The sequence below is a fragment of the Podarcis raffonei genome, chromosome 13 (assembly GCF_027172205.1).
Source record: "Podarcis raffonei isolate rPodRaf1 chromosome 13, rPodRaf1.pri, whole genome shotgun sequence".
Lineage (NCBI taxonomy): Eukaryota > Metazoa > Chordata > Lepidosauria > Squamata > Lacertidae > Podarcis > Podarcis raffonei.
Genome location: NC_070614.1, coordinates 8,830,391 through 8,846,762, shown reverse-complemented (window position 1 = coordinate 8,846,762; position 16,372 = coordinate 8,830,391). Strand labels below are relative to the sequence as shown.

The window sequence follows — 16,372 nt, the reverse complement described above, 5'->3', positions numbered from 1 at the left end:
CACTGGAAGGACAGATCCTGAAGCTGAGGCTCCAATACTTTGGCCACCTCATGAGAAGAGAAGACTCCCTGAGAAAGACCCTGATGTTGGGAAAGATGGAGGGCACAAGGAGAAGGGGACGACAGAGGACAAGATGGTGGGACAGTGTTCTTGCAGCTACCAGCATGAGTTTGACCAAACTGCGGGAGGCAGTGGAAGACAGGAGTGCTCTGGTCCATGGGGTCACGAAGAGTCGGACACGACTAAATGACTAAACAACAACAACAACAAAACCCATTTCTATGAATGAAGTGAAAGTCAAGAACAACATTTACCATTCCAGCTCTGATGCTTGAAGAACCAGTACTTTCCTCCACCGTAATTGACAAAGACCATAATTACAAGGGCCAACCTACAAAGGGGAAAGCAAAGGAAGATTATCTACCTCACATATTTCACCATTAAAATGGTTAACTATCGCTGTCTGAGAAGAAAATTTCTAAATTATTACATATTTATTCAGTGCTTTTTTCCTAAAAAAAAAAATGTTTAGGGGTACTCTAATTTCAACTCAAGAAAATCACCATTTTATAGTTCAAATCGGGGAAAATAAATACAGTAAATGAACAAAAGTACAAAGATTCATCCCCCCAGAAAAAACCCACTGTATTTATTTAATCCTACAAGGTATGATTCAGAGGCTTCTCTTGATGTAACCTTATCTCCTTGTGAGAGGAGGCAAGAATCTAGTCCAACCCCTTGTAAAGGAGAAATTTATCACCCAGCGTGGGGCTCAAACCCACAACCCTGAGGTTTATGCTTCCGACTGAACTATGTACTTCGTTAAGAGAAGGCTACCTTGTTTCATTACTTCTACAGTGGTTGGTTTGCAGGTGATTATAACTGACTTTGTAAGTTCTGAGACTCTAAATAAATCTATCACGGTTTTTTGGTCCCAGTTCTGTTACAAATGAGAGAATGGAACAAGTCTGCATACAGAAAGTGTGGAACAAATGGAATAAATCTGCATATGGAACAAATCTGCAGAAAGTGACAGTTCCTACCAAATGCTCTTCTCCATCTGCCAAGAGAAGGTTATAATGCAGCGTTTGTATTTTCCATTTTATTCCAGCATTTCCCTGGGCTTGCTATGTTTTGGGGACTGCCCAAAGTTAAGGGATAGAGAATGAACCAAGAGATCATGCCTTCTTTCATGTGCTGGAGCTGAGAGGAACTGGGGAGGGGCGGCATGTAATCTGTGGCTGGGTTGAATCCCTTAAGAAACAGGCAGTGTTCTGTTTGTACGGTTGCTGGATTTTTCATGGCATCTAGCACAAATGGATTCTCCTCTCTATGAGCCCTACTGCCGCAGAAAACAGCATTACCGTATTTTTCACTCTATAGGACGCACCCGACCATAAAACGCACCTTGTTTTAGAGGGGGAGAACAAGAAAAAAAAATTCTCTCCCTCTCTGCTCAGCGCTCCTTCAGCGAAGCAGCAGGAGAAATGGAGCCCCTTCCATTTCTCCTCCTGCTTCGCTGAAGGGGCGCTGCGCAGCTCTCCCTCTCTGCTGAAGCCAGGAGAGTCTTGCTCTCCCGGCTTCAGCAAAAGGAACCCGAAGCCTTTGGAGTGCAGCACGAGTTCCCGCTGCACTCCAAAGGCTTCAGGTGGCTATCCCTGAAGCCTGGAGAGCGAGAGGGGTCACTGCGCACTGACCCCTCTCACTCTCCAGGCTTCAGTGAAAGCAATGCGTAGCCTCCGGAGTGCGGAGGAAGCGCTCCCTCTGCGCTTCGGAGGCTTTGTGTTGCTATTGCTGAAGCCAAGGAGCCTGCATTCGCTCCATAGGATGCGCACATATTTCCCCTTAGTTTTTGGAGGGGAAAAAGTGCTTCCTATAGAGCGAAAAATACGGTAACTCTGAAAGCAATTGGTTTTAATTTCCCCGAACACATTACAGAAACGTCTTTGAAGCTTTCTGGTATGGAATCCTTCAGAGCTGAAAGTTACCCTCTAAACGTGTCCAGGGAACGAAGCCTCTGCAGGGAGGATGCGGAACTCCAAACCCCAGCCGGCAAATCGCCACCAGCAGAATCTGCTCTGCTTGGGGATCCAAGCTCCTTGAATAGAAAGGAAACAAGGAAAAATTAAAGCAATGAGGTGGATGGTCTCGAATAAAGCCCAAGCCACTTAGAACAGGTTTATAGGCATCTATTTATTTATCGTCTTTTGTGAGAGTTCCTCCTTAGCGTTACCAAATTCCAAATATGAGACATGGGTCCAGTGCCTTTTCAAAAGTGCAGCTTCTCATCATGCTACTGCCGTGGTGACAGGAACCACACCTGCAAAAGTATTTCTCTACACAACAGGGCCATGCACTCCAATGAATCTACTAATCCTATGATTATTCGCATTGGGCTGGCTATTGATCAGATGTTGGGTGTTACCCTGCTTCCTGTATAAAGGAAAAAAACACCAAAGGAGGGTAAAAACCATTCCTTACACCAAAAAAACCAGCCTTTCAGTGAAATACCCTCCCCTATCAAAGCTATAACAAAATTAATGTCACACTAGTGATTTGTAGCCAGCGTAGTTTCAGGCTTCAATCCTATATATACATTTACCAGGCAAAAAAACTCCTTAAAAGCAATCAGTACTCTTAATGTAACACTAATGTCTCAACAAATGAAACTGATCTGTAGAAAATGTTACTTGAAAAAAGAGACATTGCACGTACTTTTGTAAACCAATAAATCTTTAATAAAAAATACGTTTAAAAAAAGAAAGGCAATCAGTACTCTTTTTCAGCCAAGAGACCTGATTCATACACATGTACAATCATTTGATGTCTGACTTAACTGCATTGCCGCCCTGAAAAAGGACTGCATTCAAAGCCATGCTGGGTAATGGCTGATCCGTGACAGTGGTTTCTAGGACGGAAGTAATAACTTTGGTACTGCACTCATCAAGAAATCAACAGACGTGTGAACATGCCTTAACTAAGTCAATTTACAAGGCAAAAAACTGAATTATTAAACAATGTGATTAAGTTTTCATGACCTATGTGTGTACCCCTCAAACTTCACAGCAAATTCTTAACAGTGTTTTTTTTTTAATGGACAATTTGTATTATTCCAAGAACTTACTGAATTAATTAGTCGATCAGTTTCTGTAGGGTTCATCTTCTTGTAAAGCCAGTTTCTGATTGGTTCAATGCTGTGAATTAAGCAGTAAAGAAAGGTCCCCTTTTATTCTTTATTAGGAACACCTTCAGTGATTGATCTAGCTAGCTAGTCAGCCACTTAAAGCATTTGATCACCTGTCCTTTACTTTGCAATGAAGATCTGAAGGACGTTTACAGTGACGACTAAAACAGTAAAAACCAAACAAATTATGCAAGGCAGAAACAGTCTAAAAAGTATCAGTGGTATTAGCAAGCTTAAGAGGAAAATAAAAGTAAAGAAATAAAAATGTAAACGTCTCATTAATAAAACCTTTTTCACCAGACACTAAAAGGGAAAAGTCAGTGCTCTCTGGGAAAAGATGGGCCCCTCCCACCCCACCAAAAATGTTCTTTTCCCTGCAACCCACTCTCAAAGCAGAAGGTGGGGAGATATATAGAAAAATATATGCATATAACCTCTGTTTTTGGGCAAGTTCATGTAGGGTTAGGAAGCCATTGGGTCTTAAGCGATATAGGGGTCTAAAGGTTAAATTCAGAGCTTTGAACTGTGCTCTGAAGTGGACTAGCAGTCAGCGAAGTTATTTAAGCACTTGTGACATTTATAATAATAATAATAATTTTTTATTATTATTTATACCCCGCCCATCGGGCTGGCCTTTCCCAGCCACTCTGGGCAGCTTCCAACAAAATATTAAAATAAAGTAATGCATCAAATATTAAAAGCTTTCTGTTTGACTAGTTCCAGCCTATTGTCAACCACTGTGTTCTAGACAAACTGAACCTCCTAAGCAGTCTTCTAAGGCATCACCTATGTGCCACATATTGCGATAGTCTAATCTGGAGGTTAACAGAGCACCAGCAATAGTGATCAGGTTATTTCTGTGCAAGGTGTCAAAGCTAGTGTGCTACCTCAGCTAGCAGAATGTTGACACCAACTGGGTGTCACCAACTTATTGATGGCACCCTCACTCCAAATTTCCAAATAACCCCACTTGTACATTTCACATAGACTCCCCCAGCCCCCAAGAAAGCACTGTGGAATACCAGAGCTCAAGTGCTATGGGGTAGAGCAATTGTCTTCCAGAAGCAGTTTCTGGCAACATCCCTGCATCTAGAGAGAAACAGAGCTACTGGATTACAGTGCCTATCATCCCTGTTCTGGAATGTCAGTCCAAAAGGATACGAGGATCAATGATGCATACTCTCTGGAGGGAGCAATGTGATCCAGCGCCGAGGGCCTTCTGGCAGTTCCCTCGCTACGAGAAGCCAAGTTACAGGGAACCAGGCAGAGGGCCTTCTCGGTAGTGGCACCCGCCCTGTGGAACACCCTCCCACCAGATGTCAAAGAGAAAAAGAACTACCAAACTTTTAGAAGACATCTGAAGGCAGCCCTGTTTAGGGAAGCTTTTAATGTTTAATAGGTTATTGTATTTTAGTGTTAGGGACGTGGGTGGCGCTGTGGGTAAAAGCCTCAGTGCCTAGGGCTTGCCAATCGAAAGGTCGGCGGTTCGAATCCCCATGGCGGGGTGCGCTCCCGTTGTTCGGTCCCAGCGCCTGCCAACCTAGCAGTTCGAAAGCACCCCCGGGTGCAAGTAGATAAATAGGGACCGCTTACTAGCGGGAAGGTAAACGGCGTTTCCGTGTGCTGCGCTGGCTCGCCAGATGCAGCTTTGTCACGCTGGCCACGTGACCCGGAAGTGTCTGCGGACAGCACTGGCTCCCGGCCTCTAGAGTGAGATGGGCGCACAACCCTAGAGTCTGTCAAGACTGGCCCGTACGGGCAGGGGTACCTTTACCTTTACCTTTATTTTAGTGTTCTGTTGGAAGCCGCCCAGAGTGGCTGGGGAAACCCAGCCAGATGGGCGGGGTATAAATAAATCATCATCATCAGAGAGGACCCTTTAGTTGTGTAGAGCAGTCCTCTTGGTCTCCATAGAGGAATCCCTGGATCCCAGTTGCCCGGATCTCTGGCACCCAGGACACTTTCATAACAATGTCCCAGCAAGTGATACAAAGGGAGGCCTGGACACATCAAGAAAGGTCTTGCGGTAAGTGCTGCCACCAGACAAGTGACTAAAGCAGTGGTGGGAAAGCTGCACATAGACAGTCATCAATGGCAGCACAACATTGTTCAAAGAAGGCTTGGAATAAACAGAGATATTCTGTTCTTTATTTTTCAGGGAACTTTGATTGTTCATTATATATTTTGCACTTGGGAACCAGGTTCTCAGCTAATGCTCTTTGAGACAGACCTGAGGACCGCTCCACAAGCCACATTCCCAGACTGCATAAATGAACTGTTCTCAATTATCCAGCAGGAGAAACATTCAAAAGGAAGTAACAGGAACATCTTATTAATACATTTTACTTACTTCACACAAACCTGTCCCAATGCCAGAATGGAGAAGAATCCCATGTAGATGAGAAACGCAAAAAAAATTGCTATACAAAGGAAAACAGTAAGTTTTAATTACTCCAAATTGCAAAGTAGAATCCTGGACCACAATTCCACATATCTGATGAAAACTAAAAACACCCCCAGCCCAGTTTTTATTGGAACATTTGCTAACATCTCAAGACAGTAAACAAAACGTAATATAAACACAGAGGAGGAAAAGTGTGATATGCTCAAGCATAGAAGCATCTCCAGCTAGATTCTTTTTCACACTGACTAGGTCTCTGTGATGATCCAATATTACAGCTACACCTCTTTCAGGATGTTTTCTGCAATAAGCAGCTCACAGGAACACAAACAGGGGCTGGAATATCTGCTCAGGAAAGCAACAACTGGGTAAACGATCCTGGTTAGAGATTGCAGGGGAGAGTGGCTTGTTAGTCAGGCTGTAATGAATTAACTGAATTGAAAAAAAATATGCATACAAACAGGGGCACTGATAGTAGATGAGCCCTAGTTTTTTAATGCAGGATCCTGGATTGCCCACTTAATGATTTTTCTGCCTCTTGTAGCAATTTTAATGTGCTGTGCTAGATGCTGTGTGGTTTTTAATTGTGCTTTTGCAGACATGCCATGGACTACCTGAATGAATGAATATATAAAAGGATGTCACATAGAGGAGGGAGAAAGGTTGTTTTCTGCTGCTCCAGAGAAGCGGACACGGAGCAATGGATCCAAACTACAAGAAAGAAGATTCCACCTAAACATTAGGAAGACCTTCCTGACAGTAAGAGCTGTTTGACAGTGGAATTTGCTGCCAAGGAGTGTGGTGGAGTCTCCTTCTCTGGAGGTCTTTAAGCAGAGGCTTGACAACCATATGTCAGGAGTGCTCTGATGGTGTTTCCTGCTTGGCAGGGGGTTGGACTCGATGGCCCTTGTGGTCTCTTCCAACTCTATGATTCTATGATTCTATGAATGAAGCTACTGCCTGCGGACCAAGGTTCTGGAACCCCTGATCTACATTGACTGACAGGGGCTCTCCGGTGCTTCAGACAGCAGACATTTGCTGCCCTACCTGGAGATGCCAGGGATTGAACCTAGAATCTTCTGCATTTAAACTAGATGTTCCGGCTGAAAGACTGGCTACTTCTTGAGAACACAGACATTTTGGATCTAGAAGGGTTCAATAATAGATTTGGTTGGCATGCATATATATGGTATGACAAGGTAAAAATTCATAAAAGTTTTAAAAACCATATTGTTAGGAAAGCATTGTACAATGTTTGGATTCGTTATAAAGATCTATTGGAAAACAAAACCCCTAGGTGGTTGTCACCAATGGAGGCTAAGGAAGTCAAAAAACTTAATATGGAATCTAAATGGCCAAAATATTGGGAAATTGTAGAACAAGAAGGTGGAAATGTGAAATTACAGAGTTATGAGAAATTGAAGTTTAAAGTAAGAGACTGGCTTCATTATTACCAGATAAATGAAGTTTATAAACAGGACAGGAAAATCAGCTTCCAGGTGGAGAAGTCAAAGTTAGAAACAGAACTGTTAGAACCTAATACTAAGAATTTGTCTAGAATGTACAATTTGCTGCTGAAATGGAATACACAGGATGAAATGGTTAAATCAGCTATGATTAAATGGGCACAAGACATTGGACATGACATTATGTTTGCTGACTGGGAACAGTTATGGACCACCGGTATAAAATTTACGGCATGTAATGCCTTAAGAGAGAATATTATGAAAATGATTTATAGGTGGTACATGACCCCAGTCAAGCTCGCAAAAATTTATCATTTGCCCAATAACAAATGCTGGAAATGTAATGAAACTGAAGGTACTTTCTATCACCTTTGGTGGACGTGCCCAAGGATTAAGGCCTTCTGGGAAACGATATATAATGAAATTAAGAAGGTGCTTAAGTGTACCTTTCACAAAAAACCAGAGGCTTTTCTCCTGGGCATGGTAGGCCAATTGGTGTTAAAGAAAGACAGGACGTTTTTTATGTATGCTACAACAGCAGCAAGAGTTCTACTAGCAAAGTATTGGAAGACACAAGAACTACCCACACTGGAAGAGTGGCAGACGAAGGTGATTGAATATATGGGACTAGCAGAGATGACGAGCAGAATCCGTGACCAAGGGAAAGAGACGGTGGAGGAAGATTGGAAGAAATTTAAACTTTATCTTAAAAATTCTTGTAAAATTATTGAGTGTTAAAATGTCATGGGTAAAGCATAGCAGATTTGCAGCGATAAATGATTGGACAAGAGGAAAGAAAAGAGTTAAAGAAAGGAATTAATAAGTAATTCAGACCAGGGGTTGCTGAAAAAAGTTTAAAACAGGGATGCAGAAAAGGGAGGCATGGGGAAGTCGTTGAAATTGGGTACACGAAAAAACTTATGAAATTATACATGTTTATATGTTTGTTTGTCAGTGTTTGTTGTTTGTATTGTTTTATATTATATGTTGAAAAACCAATAAAAAATTTATAAAAAAAATAAAAAAATAAAAAAAATAAACTAGATGTTCCACCACAGTGCTACGGCCCTTTCCTTAACCTTAATTTGCCCAGAGGCATCCATCCATACCTCATATTGCGTCTGCTTCAGGTTATGTGTTTTCGTGTTGCGTCCCGTGACAACCCGGAAGTACCGCAATGGGTTACTTCTGGGTTTTGCCGCTCGCACACGCTTGCTAAATCGCGCTTTGCGCATGCACAGAAGTGCTAAATTGCACCGTGCGCAGACGCAGCGCTTCAGCTTGCATCAGTTCCGAGATATGGACGGGCTTCCGGAACGGATCCCGTCCGTAACACGAGGTTCCACCGTATAAATTAGAATATACCATTTTTATTTTTTAGTATGTTTTGATACTTGGGATTAAATAAAAAAAATTAAAAGACCATAAACGTATAAAGCAACATACGGAGGTAGCTGTTGGAAGGACTTTGATTGACAGTTATATTGCATGAAATCTTCGGGATGCTGCCCTGGAGACTCCCAACCACTAGGGAATAGTTTCCAAATTCTCCAAAATGATAATGTAACCTGCAAACAGCAAAGGGAAAATATCCTGGAAGTTACTTTTAAATTAGAACCACCTCTGAAACCACACTGACACAATGCAGTATGTAAGATACCTTCGAAGAGCCAGAGTTAAATAATTACATGTTAGCATGGCCTAAATAATTACATGTTAGCATGTCTTCCAGTGGAAGACAGGAGTGCCTGGCGTGCTCTGGTCCATGGGGTCACGAAGAGTCGGACACGACTAAACGACTAAACAACAACAACAATGGCCTAAAAGCTGACTCACTGTTTTCTGGTGTGCTAACACTCTGCTATAGGTAGCTGTGTGATGACTTGATGCACGCACACCCCCACAACCTGATGCCAGCTGATCCAATGATCACAAGTTGTGTAGAAACAGTGCGTTAAATATGCCTGCTGTGTTCCCCACCCCATGGCCTGCAGAACACACAAAACAAACGGTTTAGAACCTGTGCCCGTTTAGCTGACAGCAGGGTAAAGTCTTAGAGCATCTACTAAAACTTTTGGGTTTAGTTCTGTTTTCTGATTACCTCTCTTCACTTTCCTGATATTATGCAACTCTTCTCCTCTACAGCCTCTTCTATCTATGCTCCCATCTAAGTTCTTCAGCACTAGCCTGATTTCCTACTTCTTTTTCTCACATTATGAATTCAGATTGTCTTTGCTAGTTCTGCTGCTTCTGAAGAAATGAACCTATGCTGCCAATTCTCATAGTAGACTAGGATAAAGTAAGCAACACATAAGCAGCACACAAAACACTAAAAAGCCATTCTAGGTTCTAAATCTTACGTTAATAATCCAAAAATTGAGAGAGCTATGTCGAAGATCTACTACAGAAGCCACAAACAGAAAACTCATTCAGATTGTGTCCAAAAGGAAGATTCAGTCTTTAAAGGTTCCTTTAGCCAGGCTCCTGTAGATATCAACAAAGGTGTCAGTGATGTTACGCACAAGAGTTAGACGGGGTGCCGGCGTTTGTCACCTGTTTTGCCCATGAAGAGCCTCAGGGTTCTTCAGTAAATTCTCTCTCATGGTTTTGATATATTTATAAACATTCAAGTCCATATGTTACATTTCTTCTTAAATTAAGCTATAATATTTAATTTCTTTCTTCAGGAAATTCTCCCTCAAGATTTTGGTGTATTTACATACATTCAACTTCATATGCTAAGTTCTTTCTTGACTTAAGCATTTATTCATTTACTAAGCCTAAGATTTAGAACGTAGAATGGTTTTTTAGTGTTTTGTGTGCCGCTTATGTGCTGCTTACTTTATACTAGTTCTGCTGCTACAGCTGCTGCAGAATTACATAAACTCTCCAATAATGGTTACTGATGGAACTATGCTTACATTACAGTATATTACTGGACATTCATTAAAGCCTGTAATTTCACTAAATAAATAACCACAGCAGAGTCATGGGGACATTGCAGATGCTGGCAACTGTGAACTATTTCAAGGAACAGTACACTAAAATAAGGTTCTGACCTGCAAATTTCTTTGTTGTCTTTCGTGTTACTGACCAGCAAGGTGACTGCATGCTGAGAATCCACAGCAGCAATGCTAATACTAGGCTCTTCAGATGTTTGGTTGATGGAAATCAGTTCCTGAGGCAAGCACTGGAAAATAAGGGAAAATGAACAACAATAAGATATAGAAGTGACCAAAACTAGACACAATAAAAAGACCATCTTTGAAGTACAGTCATACCTCATGTTGCGTTAGGTTCATGTTGTGTCTTTTCAGCTTGCGAACGCGGCAAACCAGGAAGTGTATACTTCCAGGCTTCGCCCCGCACACACATGCAGAAGCGTTTTGTGCACTTCGCACATGCGCAGAAGTGCTCTATTGCCCTCCACGCTTGCGCAGAAGCGCCACTCTAGTTGCAGACTTTTCGGGGTGCAAATGGCACCCCGGAACAGATCGTGTCCGCAACTAGAGGTACCACTGTATAACACAAATAGAAGGGTCTAAAGCAGTTGTCCTCAACCTGTGGGTCCTCAGATGTTGTTGGACTACAACTCCCATCATCCCTGACCACTGATCATGCTGGCTAGGAATGATGGGAGTTGAAGTCCAACAACATCTTGGGACCCACAGGTTGAGAACCACTGGTCTAAAGGAAAGTAGTGGTTTGTTCTGAAAAAAAGAAGAAATGATTATCAGACAAACTACTACATGATCTGTTTCCTATGTTAAGAGTTATACTAGCTGAAATAAAATGTGCATTAGCACCACTGGTTTGTTTGCACATTATCTTGGGGTTAGAGCCTAGAACTAATTTTCTCCACTGAAAATATATCAGCATTCATGCAGGCTCAGTTCAGACATGGATCGTGGTTTACAAAGCTTAACTGTGGTTTGTCACAACCTCTAAATCAACAAACCGTGGTTTTACCCATCGCTCTACCTCCAGCACATTAGCAGGCCACAGACACAGGAGTGGATAGAAAACTAAACCATTTCAGTTCTCAGTGTCAATTTCCTGAGTAAGCACCCTCCCATGCCATTCTAGCCTATAACCATGTTTCTTTGCCCAGTTTTTATTTTGCAAATCAGGAAAAATTCTGGAAAGTACCCATACTTCCGTGGTCTTAACTACTGAGCTGAGACTAGGCTTCTGCATGGCTATAATGACTATAATGGCTATAATGAGCCAACTATAGGCAATAATGCCAAAATCTGGCTTCTTCTGTGTGTTTCTTCCCTTTACCGTGAAGATATTTTGTTAAATTGCACATGACAGGGGTGCTCTTCCACACCCGTGAGTCCTGGAGGGCCCCTCTTAATTTTCATGGTCCTAAGTCCCAGTCCTCCTTTCCCAGGGGAGAAATGTCAGATTTTGGAAAATAATGATGTATTAAACTATACTGCATCATTGCTTTCTAACTGTGAAAGTTTTAGGGTGGCATTCAATAACTCCCACCTACCCATCAATGAAGGGACGCGGGTGGTGCTGTGGGTAAAACCTCAGCGCCTAGGGTTTGCCGATCGCATGGTCGGCGGTTCGAATCCCCGCGGCGGGGTGAGCTCCCGTCTTACGGTCCCAGCTCCTGCCCACCTAGCAGTTCGAAAGCACCCCTAAGTGCAAGTAGATAAATAGGCACTGCTTTATAGCAGGAAGGTAAACGGCATTTCCGTGTGCTGCGCTGGTGCCGGCTCCCCAGAGCAGCTTCATCACGCTGGCCACGTGACCCGGAAGTGTCTGCGGACAGCGCTGGCCCCCGGCCTCTTAAGTGAGATGGGCGCACAACCCTAGAGTCGGACACGACTGGCCCGTACGGGCAGGGGTACCTTTACCTTTACCCATCAATGAGTATGAATTACCTGGTAGCAATAATCTGAGATCCAGGAGATGGTTAAGTTCTCACCAAGCAACTCATTATGAATTTGTAGCAAAGCCTGGTCAATTTTCAGATCCCAGGGTTGTCTTCTGGATATGTCTGTGAAAGATAAAGCATGGAGAGAAAGCTTCACCATTTAGCCAGTGTTGCTGATGAACTGGGAATTCTGCAAAGACAGATCCTTTTCAGATTACATACTCAGAGGCATCATATAAACCCCAAACACCTTTGCAAATGGGCTCAGAGGCAGAGACAGAAGCCAAATCACCTCCAAGCCCAAGAGGTTGTCAGCACATGAAGGTGCAGTACCAGGCTGTGGCCAGACACCATAGTGCCTGGCTTAGTCCTCAGAAGTAATGGGCTACTCAAGCATAGCAGTTTCCTCACAAGTAGACCCAAATCCTTGGTTAGCTCATATGTCCAACAGCTGTGCCTAGGAGGGGGGCTTATAAGGCTGCTGCACATAAGCATTCAGTCACTGCAGAGATATTGGAACAATTTCTTTACTCCAGCTCTTTGGTATGTCTTGTTGCTTTGTTGTGAACATCCTGGAGTGAGTGTGATATTGGACTGCTACTGGCTTTTGCCTTTCTCGCTGACACCCCCAAACATGGCTGTGGGTCATGACTTGCCTTTGTTCTGGGAATTGACGTATTTGCCAAACAGGTAAAAATGCTGATCATAGAAGACTATAATGGCTAATCTTTAGAAATGACAAACTCAAATAATCATGCTCCAAAAATATATTTTTACATCAACAATCAAACACAATGCCAGGGACTGTGACTACAGGCTAATGAATGCAAAACATATGCTTGACCACTGGGCTATGTCATGTCCTCTGAGCTAGGGGCCTCTAAGCACCGGCTGATGTTTTTAAAAGAGAAACTAATGGCCAAGTGGCCATGATCCCTTGTTGCCTTCTGCTGTTTGGTGAAGACTTTTCTGTTCCAGCACACTTTTGTCTTGCTGGGTAGATACCTTTATATGATGAATTTGGCTGAGCCTGTTTCTATTTTATATTTTTTATACAGTCTATGAGACTTTAATGGCTGTAAGCTTCCTTGAGAAATGCATCTGCACAAGGATGAGGTATAGCCTTTTGAATAAATAAAGTAAGTGTGAAAAAATGCTTTTCCCTTGAGAAACCTGTCTAGCTAGACACTTGTGGGGATGGTCCCTGGCAGAAACCTTAGGATTTGTTTGTTTTAAACCATGTCGCTTAAGTGCAATAGCCTCTAAGCAGTTTACAAAGATAAAATACAAAAAAAAGAAAATCACTATAAAACCAAACTTCAGTTAGAATGCCTGCTGGAATAAAAATGTGTTCAGTATGTGCCAGAAGTTCAGAAAGGAACTAAGCCTGCAATGTTAAATGCATAACTCCTGGGGGATACGAGCTGTGTATCGAGCCATTGGAGACCACTGAAAATGACCTCAGTGATCAGGCAGGTTTATAGAGGATTAGGCAGTCTTTCAGGTATCCTGGACCCAAATTGTAAAGGGCCTTGTAAATTAGTACAAGACCCCTGAACCTAGGAGCGCATGTGCAGTCAGTACAGAATTTTGGACACTGGAGTTATGTGCTAGTGATAGTATGTTCCAATCAACAGTCTAGCTGAAGTGTTTTGCACCAGCTGAAGCCTCTACATAGAGTGCATTGCAAGGCTTGAGCCTTGAGGTCACCCATGCATGGATCACTGGGGCTAGACCATAACTGTTCAAGAACAGCTGCAGCTGACATACCAGCCATAGCTGGTAAAAGGCACTCCAAGCCACTGAGGCCACCAGAGGTTTCCAGAGACAGAGACGAATCCAGGAGCACCCCTAAACTCTGCACTTGTTATTTCGGAAGGAGTGCAACTCCATCCAGAACAGGCAACTGCTCCCAAACTCCTAATGGCTGCACCCAGAGGCTTTTAAAACCAGCATTGGGGAGGAAATTTTACCTTGTGGTACACTGCAGCAGAGGACGCAGGTGGCACTGTGGGTTAAACCACAGAGCCTGGGACTTGCCGATCAGAAGGTCAGCGGTTCGAATCCCCGCAACGGGGTGAGCTCCTGTTGCTCAGTCCCTGCTCCTGCCAACCTGGCAGTTCGAAAGCAGGTCAAAGTGCAAGTAGATAAATAGGTACCGCTCTGGCGGGAAGGTAAACGGCATTTTCATGCGCTGCTCTGGTTCGCCAGAAGCGGGTTAGTCATGCTGTCCACATGACCCGGAAGACGTACGTCAGCTCCCTTGGCTAATAAAGCGAGATGAGCGCCGCAACCCCAGAGTCGGTCACGACTGGACCTAATGGTCAGGGGGCCCTTTACCTTTACCTTACACTGCAGTACAAAGTCCATGCAGTTGAAACAGTCTCCCGTTGCTACTTTCCAGACATGACCTTCTTGGTAGGAGCAGAGGCACTGTGAAAGATTGTCCCTAATACCCATCCCACAAGTGTATAGCACAGTCTGTGACATCCCCTGGCTTATCCCTGATACAGGTCACCCATAAGGCTGACCAAGGCTCATTTAATCCCTGAACCGTGCCTGAATCCAGATCGTGAAAAGGATCCAGGCAATTCGTATAATCCAGTAGCTCTTCTACCACCTTGCCCAATAAAGGGTGGAAATTATCATTTTTTAACATCTGCCAGGCTGATGAGTCAATCTAGGGAGACATTGCAAAACTTTTTGAAATCCAAGTAGCGTGGGAATATTGGATGGGGAAGTGGGTTAAATATGATGATATTTAAAGCTTCACACACCCCAAAGTATCTTATTTGGTTGGGTGGAATATTGTTCTGGGTCTTGGGCTGGGGTTTTGTTTGTGTCAGGGGAGGGGAGATATTGTTGCCACCACTGATACAGTATTGATTTTGGGTATCTTTATTTTTCGCTCTTCCTATGATTCATGTGCAAATTGTTCCATTTGGTTGCATTCTTGCTGACGCAATTTTATTTATTATTTATGGCTTTTGTCACATTCGTGGTTACGCAGATCTGTGAGCCGCCTTGAAACTGTGGCAAAGGGTGGCAGGCAGAACAAAATGATGATGGTGGCGGTGGCAGCTTTCCGTTTTAAAAGCTAGGTTAAAGCATATCTTAAGAGCTTGCAGCTTTTTATTTCAATCTGGTCCGTTTTGTCTTTCGCGAGCTGTACTTCCATAGTTGTTAAATGGAAGACAAACGAGACTGTAATAATATTTTCTTTTTTTAAGCCTTGCTGAATCGTTCCAGCAGAGTCCAACGACCTGTTCCCAGGGCGGTGCAACCAGAGCACTAGTGTGGTGCAACTGTTAGAGCACTGGACTAAAGAGACCCCAAGGTTGAGGCAGGTGGGAATGAGATCAGGATTGGAATCCCTCACTAATCCATGAAGTGGCCTTGGGCCTGTCTCTCAGCCCCAACCTGCCTCCCAGGGCTGCTGTGAGGGTGAAGCAGGGTGGGGAATGTACATGGGTGTAGACAGGATTTATTTTGGGGGGGGCAGGAGACCCACCTGTCATCCTCTGCCTGGCTCTGTCTAGCAGATTAGGAAGGATGTGTCTCAACAACCGTTGTTTTAGATTACAGTGGTACCTTGGTTTACGAACTTAATCCGTTCCGGAAGTCCGTTCTTAAACCGAAACCCTTCTTAAACGGAGGCATGCTTTCCCTAATGAGGTCTCGCACTGCCAGTGCCCTTCCACCATTTGTTCGTAGACCGAGGTAAAGTTTGCAAACCGGGACACTACTTCCAGTTTTGTGGAGTTCATAAACTGAATAGTTCGTAAGCAGGGCTGTTCGTAAACTGAGGTACCACCGTACCGTATATTTCTGTGTACAGTGGTACCTCTAGATGCGAACGGGAACCGTTTGGGGCCTTGTTCGCATCTAGAAGCAAACATAACCAGCGACGGCACATCTGCGCAAGCGCACATCGCTTTTCGCCGCTTCTGCGCATGTGCGTGGTGTCATTTTGAGCGTCTGTGCATGAGCAAGCGGCGAAACCCAGAAGTAACGTGCTTCGTTACTGAACCCGAACGCGCTCATCCCAAAGCACATTCAACCCGAGGTATGACTGTACAATGGTACCTCCGGTTGGGCATGGGATCCGTTCCAGTGCTTGGGTCGGATCCTGAGGAATTTGCAACCAGAGGTGCCGCTTCTGCGCATGGTTTAGCACTTCTGTGCGTGTGGTGAAACCTGGGAAAATACTTCAGGGTTTGCCGTGTATGTATCCCGAAGCATACATGGTGACCGTAATTAGAAGTACCACTATATAAGCTGCCCCCGTATATAAGACGACTCTTATTTTTTGAGCCCTAAATTAGGAAATAAATATTTTCAATATTCCGTGTGTAAGACGATCCTCAATTTCAAACTTAAAAAATTTGGTTAAAAAATATAGTCTCATACATGGGGAAACACAGCACTCT

The 16,372-nt window shown here is 43.6% G+C and overlaps 1 protein-coding gene across 1 annotated transcript in view; it reads right to left on the bottom strand.

Annotated features, from left to right (window-relative positions):
• Nucleotides 1-16,372, bottom strand: part of HGSNAT (heparan-alpha-glucosaminide N-acetyltransferase) — a 33,134-nt gene that overhangs the window by 15,293 nt on the left and 1,469 nt on the right. Inside the window, exons 2-8 of the mRNA XM_053363078.1 lie at nucleotides 11,950-12,065; nucleotides 10,111-10,241; nucleotides 8,498-8,619; nucleotides 5,535-5,604; nucleotides 3,125-3,194; nucleotides 1,989-2,098; nucleotides 315-391 (exon numbers count right to left, since the gene is read on the bottom strand). Coding sequence (XP_053219053.1) covers nucleotides 315-391; nucleotides 1,989-2,098; nucleotides 3,125-3,194; nucleotides 5,535-5,604; nucleotides 8,498-8,619; nucleotides 10,111-10,241; nucleotides 11,950-12,065 — 696 coding nt within the window. The remainder of the gene's footprint in view (nucleotides 1-314; nucleotides 392-1,988; nucleotides 2,099-3,124; nucleotides 3,195-5,534; nucleotides 5,605-8,497; nucleotides 8,620-10,110; nucleotides 10,242-11,949; nucleotides 12,066-16,372) is intronic.